The following is a 6,000-nucleotide window of genomic DNA, read 5'->3' on the forward strand; positions in this document are numbered from 1 at the left end:
AGTTGCCATCAAAATGGAGAGAGTGGACAGGGTATAGATATATTCTAATAATGATAGAGATTAGGTATGCAGAATTATTTTATAACTCATCTGGCTAACTTATCATGGGCATGGTTGATGTGGCTACAGGCCAGCGTGTTGTAGCCGTTTGTCAGGAGGCTTAAAGATGGTTTCACAGAGTGACCCTGGGCCCTGATTTGAACATACTTGACCCAGAAGTCTAGTTCTGATTGATTAGTGTAAATGCAACCGCACCATACTTAAATACCAAGTATAAAAGGCCTGTATACTGTCAAACCTTCCCCCCCAAAATTTCCTGTGGAATACGCCATTAACACTAGGAATTTAAAAACCACATTAGACAAACACTTGCCAGCTTGCAAATGCAAGAGCAGTAACAGCGTGCGGGCCTTTACAGGTGTTTCATTCAATCCTTCAACTAAATGCTTCATGTTCACATGGACACGAACAATTGTTGACCTGAGTGGTTGCAATGGTAGATTGTTCTTTCTTCATGGGCATTAAATTCTGTTACTAAAGTGAAAGCAGACCAGGAGGGTGATGGGAGGGGGACGATTGTGCTTGGGCATAGAGCTGAAGCTCAGTTTCATTGCTGAGGGCAACCCAAGCAGTTCCTAAACTTATTTTTCAAAATTCAAAATTGAGTTCATTTGGACCCAAAATTAGAAAGAAAAGCCAAGCTTTAAAAGCCACAAATTTGCCTCAAACTCTCCTAACATTGCACAAAAAAAAAAAAAAAAAAAATCTGTAATTTTTTCACATTTGTCTGTCTTGAATAGCATGACTTAGCAGTGTTTTAAACATCAATGATTCAGAAAAACACCAATAACAAAGAGTGAATCATTCCAGAGTGGATATTTACTTTTTTGAACAATGATTAATCTTTATGAGAGAATAAAAGACATCAAGCTCTAAAAAACAGGATAGTTCAGATATTCTTTGTTTGTTTACAACCATTAAAGGTTGACAAAAAATTAAATACCACAAAACTTTTTCAAACCATGTTTTAAAACATCATTTGTATCAAAAATGTACCAAAGCTTAAAGGTCCAATCTTCAGTAATATTTTTACATTAGATTTCTAAAAGGTCTTAATGCCAATGTTAACATTCAAGAACTGATTATCTCAATCTTTGATTGATTTTACCACCTCTGCTCAGACTTTTGTATTTGTTGACATGGTATTCAACAGGTGTTGACATCATTTCATTTTTACTGGAATCGTGCCACACCACTTTAACTACTCTTCAATAAAACAAGCATAAGTCCATATCTTAAATGATTCTTTTAACTAGAACTGAAGAGATGTCCATGTGGCATTCATGTGAGAAACTCTGAGCTGAGCTGCAGGTGAAATCCCTCCAGGTGTTCTTTGAGTTTCTCCCTCACATCCTCCCTCATGCTGATCATAGATTGATCAACAAGCTCTTTGTCGCCACATGCGCCTTCAGCGCTCTCTGCCAGGTGACCAAACTCTGCCAGGGGAACAGTCTGTGACCTGTCTGTGACACCGACGCTCTGCAGTCCATCTTCAGCAGGGACGGGGACCAGAACAAAGGGACCCTCAGCACAGTCCTGGATCCAAAACAGCTGCTGAGCCTCGGCGTCGCCATCAGAGAGCACAAGCTTCTGCTGAGAGCTTGATAATGGGTCGTGAACATCAGGCAGGGGCAGCCCAGGTGGAGTTTGAGCTTGGAGAATGAGGGTAGAATCTGAAGAACTCTCTAGGTTTCTGTCTTTGACTTTTTCAGCTGTACTCAAAGGAGCAGTTTCATCATTTCTGTAGGTGTCATCGTCCACGTCTCCACTTGGTCTCTGTCCCCGCCCACAGTAAAAACACCGCCCTCTCTCTTCATCACCCCAGCCGCTCGTATCCTGAAGAAAACGTCCTCCTAACTCCATCTGCTCCCCTACTCTGTCCTCAAACATGCCTGTATCCTCACATTTATCCTCACCTTCTCCCTCCAGGTTCCCTCCTCGTCTCCGGCGGTCTTTGCTAACGTCTTTTGACACCAGCAGAGCCTGTTTGAGCCGTTTATCTCTCAAACGAATCACGGTGCTCCTCAGACGGTTCTCCCTGCGCCGGGCGGCATGCAGCTGTCGCAGAGCCTTCTCCAGACAGTCGATGGCCTGGTCATAGCGCTTCCGCCACAGCAGGGGGCAGAGCTGAGCGTAGCTGTGCTCCTTGGACAGGTAGAAGCCAGGAGGAGGAGGAAGGCGTCTCATGTAGCGAGATGGGGAGACGGGGCGAGGCTCTGGTTCTGCAGGGCTCTCTTCATCCTGAGAGAGGCGCTCAGATGCTGACACCTCTGGCGGATGTTCTGGCTCCTTATCAGGAGTCTCTTTAGGCGCTGCGGTGGAGCTCTCAGTGGCAGGTTCTTCTAATGGTCGAACATCATCCTTTTCCTGTTCTGTGTTCTCCTTCTCACCTGAGTACAGGTTCTTCCTGCAAAATTAAAGATAAAGATGGTCAGTTTAAAGCATGCATGTGCATGTGAGCAACTGTATGTGCGGAAGCCTACCGGAGGATCTGAGCATCTCTCAATAAATAAATGCCTATTAATATTTCTAAGGCTACAAGAACAAATAATTTCTATGTTTAATATCATATCTTTCTAATCTAGTTATTGCTGTGTCAGCCCACAGAGAGGGTATGAACAGTGGATCAGTAGTGTTTACCGCATGGGAGCATGTACTCGTTTCTGCAGCCTCCCTGCTCTCTTCGGTTTGGCCGTTGTTGAAGAATTAAACACTGTAGGAAAAGCATCCTCTCTCAGTCTCCTGATCCCACTGTGAGGGAAATAAAGGTCATGTTTAACACTCATATATAATCATCAGCAGCTGTAGGATCATTCTAAGCACATTAGGTTAGTTAATAAGAGAGAAGTTAAAGACTGTAATGGATTATGTGTTTAGGACATGACCTATATCCAGTCAGTTCAAAGCTCTCAGGGGTGAAATGTTGAGAACAAAAGTAGACAAAGTCGCTCTGAGGGTCCCAGGAGTCTGCACGACGGGAGTTGGAGATCCAAAGGTTCCTCCTTGTTGCTCCTTTTGGCAATCTGATGATTACACAACAAACCATAATTAATACAAGTGACAACATTTGGTCCATTTAAGGTAAAAATCATCGCATATATTCGGTTCACATGATTCAGTAGGGCATAGAGAAGAAAATGTGTGATTTGCTGAGGATCTCAACAGAAAACAGTCACATGCATCTTTGTCATCAACACCAAACAAGGATGCAACTCTTGTCTCAAGTAGGATGCCACTATACCAGAACTTTGATATGATTACAGTCAAAATAAAAAAAAAGTTGATGACTGTTTGATACCACAGCTACAAATTTAGAAGACCTATACACCAAATAATGCAGAATCTATTGATTTATTTCCCCAAAAACAAGAAGGGTACTGGTTAGATTGAAATGACAACTGTGGGGCCAGACTAGCCTGCATGCAAAAGTCAAGGAAGGAATGTTTGGATGGCATCATCTTTGAAGGCAGAAGACAGAATGTTGGTGAAGCTGGGGATGTTGGGGGCTTTTTCCCTCCATTAATGCCAAATTGCAGGCCATAGTTAGCAACTTTTGGAGAAGTGGTTGGAACTGGTGAGAAGGTTCCACCAACTTTCCAAAAGTTGCCAACAAAGGACAGTCAGTGTACGTGTATGAGGCTGAGTAATAATGTGTTGTTCACAAACAAACAGGCTCTTTAATATGAACCATAGGAGCTTGCTTTTATTTGAGACCCGTTTCCTTCCTTCCATTTCTGTCATTATTTATTCTACATTTAGCCAAAATGGTACCAGATGAAGAGCCATTTTGGGGCCAAAAGACCGGCTGTTATTACTGAGCTAAGCCAAAAAATCCAGATCTCTAAAAAGAGATGGATTTCCCATCGCAACGAGCGAGGCTGGATGGACATTGACTGTGGAAACACAAGAAATAACACGGTTTACTGTGACAATCATGTGTGACTGTTGTCTGATTCTGCCCTCCAGACTTTAGACGGGGCCTTTTAATCCATGTTTGCCACTGTTTCTCTATGAGCTTTTTAGACTTTTTGCCTTAATTTGTCAATACTTTTGGGACTCAAAAGTAGCTAAAATGGTTGACCCCTTCTTATCTGTGACAGGATGCCATCTTCAAACCTTTATTTGAACTAAAATACAGGGGCTAAAGACCCAAAACACTGCAGACAACACCACTATCAAACATATTAAAGTGACTGATTCAACAAGAGACACAGCCACCTCTTTAAAATATGGATAAATGTGATCCTTGATATGAATTAAGTATGTTTCATGCTCACTTGTGGAAGGTGATTCCAGCATTTCGACTCTCACGGTTGTCCCGAGATTTACAGCCTCCAGCTGAGCAGTGTCTGGGCATCTGAAGAGGAATAAGAGAGGGACACAGGGGAGAGGGAAAAACAAGTATTATTTCTCAAATGGGTGCAAATTTGTGGTGAAAAACAGGGAGGTTGGATTAATATAAAATGTAGCTGAGACATGTTGCAAATGAACAAACGAAGACAAGGGCCACTGAAAAAATGTTCTTTGAGATCCAACTTCCAATCCTGAGGTTAAAGTCAGAATTCTGAGATTACAGTCAGAATTCAGATTTAAATTAGAATTCTAAGAATAATGTCAGAAATCTGAGATTAAAGATAATTTTGACAGAAAATATTTTTTTATCAACTCAGAGAAAAAAAAGTAAGAGGTCTGAGATTAAAGCAAGAATTCTAATACGAAGGTCACTTTGATTATTTTATGTTTAGTTTATTTTCATACTTTATATAATTTCTCCAATATTAAACATTGTTATTGTACATCACATTTTTCTCATACTATGTGGGCAGTGGACCTTTGAACATAGCAATCTGAAATTCTCAATCATTGAAATTAACTTAAATTAATAGTAAATAGTTTTCATACCACAGTATATAAGGCAGAAATGAAAGATAATGTGTTGCAGTTTTCCCCCACAATCTTTCAGCCTCTCGCTGCATCAGTCTTTTTAGTTTTATCGCTTGAGGGCGCTGTTAGTTCTTCATAATTCCCTCCTGACTTTGTCAATAAAGTTTTCACTGTGAGGAAAAAAACCTGGACATGTCTTTGGTCTTGTTAATGTAAACAGTTAGCGGAGCTGACAGGACAGATTAGAGACGCTAGAACAGAAATTAAGACACTGATACCTTTATATTCAGACTCTGTTACACCGATATTAGAGCAGACAGCTGTGTCTGCTGTTAACAGCGGAAAACACCGAGTTTAAACCGTTAAAATAGATTTTGACCACCAGCACTCTGTCTTTTAAAAAAGACTTTAAACAGGTATTCTACAAATTTAAACTGTGACACTTTAGGTCTCCAAACAGCAGCTGAGTTTTTCATTTACGGTCTTGATATTTTGGATCATTAAACATGCTAACAGAAGCGTACGAGGAGCTAAATCCCTGCTAACGCCAAAGACACGTCATAACCTAAACAGTAGGTTAAAATACAAACCCGTGAAACGAAACGGGACTAAATAACGATTAATCAAAGAATATATATTAAAATACTACCACTGTTGTTAAGATTTCGACCTCACGAAGATGGCTGACCTTTTCTTCATTCTCCTTCTTCCTTCTTCGTCTTCGTATCTTTCTTCTTCTATGGTGTTTATTTCAGGCAAAAACGCTTGAAGGCGCAGCACTGCCACCAAGTGGAGTGATTCCTGAATAGAAGTGTTCTGTAGATTTGTTTTTTTGTTTTGAAGTTCATGTTTCAGTGCAGCTTTTCAACATCATTTAAAACAAATAAATTTTACAAAACATGTATAGTAATACAGGCAGGAAAAGTATTAAGGCCACTGAAAAAAATGAGATCGAACTTTTTTCTCCCAATTCTGAGAAAAAAAAAAAAAATCAGAAATCTGAGAAAAAATTCAGAATTCAGTGGAAAAAAAAGTCAGAAACCTGGGATAAAAGTC

General features: G+C 40.5%; 1 protein-coding gene across 6 annotated transcripts; it reads right to left on the reverse strand.

Annotated features, from left to right (window-relative positions):
• Positions 1 to 893: 893 nt before the first annotated feature.
• thap7 (THAP domain containing 7) lies at positions 894 to 5,663 on the reverse strand. 6 transcript variants are annotated; one of them, XM_041809403.1, is made up of 6 exons: positions 5,594 to 5,632; positions 4,963 to 5,114; positions 4,338 to 4,417; positions 2,946 to 3,083; positions 2,701 to 2,811; positions 894 to 2,467 (listed from the first exon to the last, which is right to left on the reverse strand). In XM_041809403.1, the coding sequence occupies exons 3-6, from the start codon at positions 4,415 to 4,417 to the stop codon at positions 1,342 to 1,344; spliced, it is 1,455 nt and encodes a 484-aa protein (XP_041665337.1). In that variant the 5' UTR covers positions 4,963 to 5,114; positions 5,594 to 5,632; the 3' UTR covers positions 894 to 1,341. The 6 variants fall into 6 exon arrangements, with proteins under 6 accessions (XP_041665337.1, XP_041665335.1, XP_041665340.1 ...); XM_041809401.1 differs by lacking the exon at positions 4,963 to 5,114 and having other exon boundaries at positions 5,594 to 5,663; XM_041809406.1 differs by lacking the exon at positions 4,963 to 5,114 and having other exon boundaries at positions 5,615 to 5,655.
• Positions 5,664 to 6,000: the final 337 nt, after the last annotated feature.

Source organism: Cheilinus undulatus, linkage group 16 (assembly GCF_018320785.1).
Source record: "Cheilinus undulatus linkage group 16, ASM1832078v1, whole genome shotgun sequence".
In the NCBI taxonomy this organism is placed as follows: Eukaryota; Metazoa; Chordata; class Actinopteri; order Labriformes; family Labridae; genus Cheilinus; species Cheilinus undulatus.

Bases quoted from the DNA above. Each gene is read 5' to 3' on its own strand.
- thap7 (XM_041809401.1), bottom strand. From the start codon at position 4,417: ATGCCCAGACACTGCTCAGCTGGAGGCTGTAAATCTCGGGACAACCGT. The intron at 3,084-4,337 runs GTGAGCATGAAA...TGTAATCATCAG, and splicing joins GCTGGAATCACCTTCCACAA to ATTGCCAAAAGGAGCAACAA. The intron at 2,468-2,700 runs GTAAACACTACT...TTAATTTTGCAG, and splicing joins CGAGTACATGCTCCCATGCG to GAAGAACCTGTACTCAGGTG.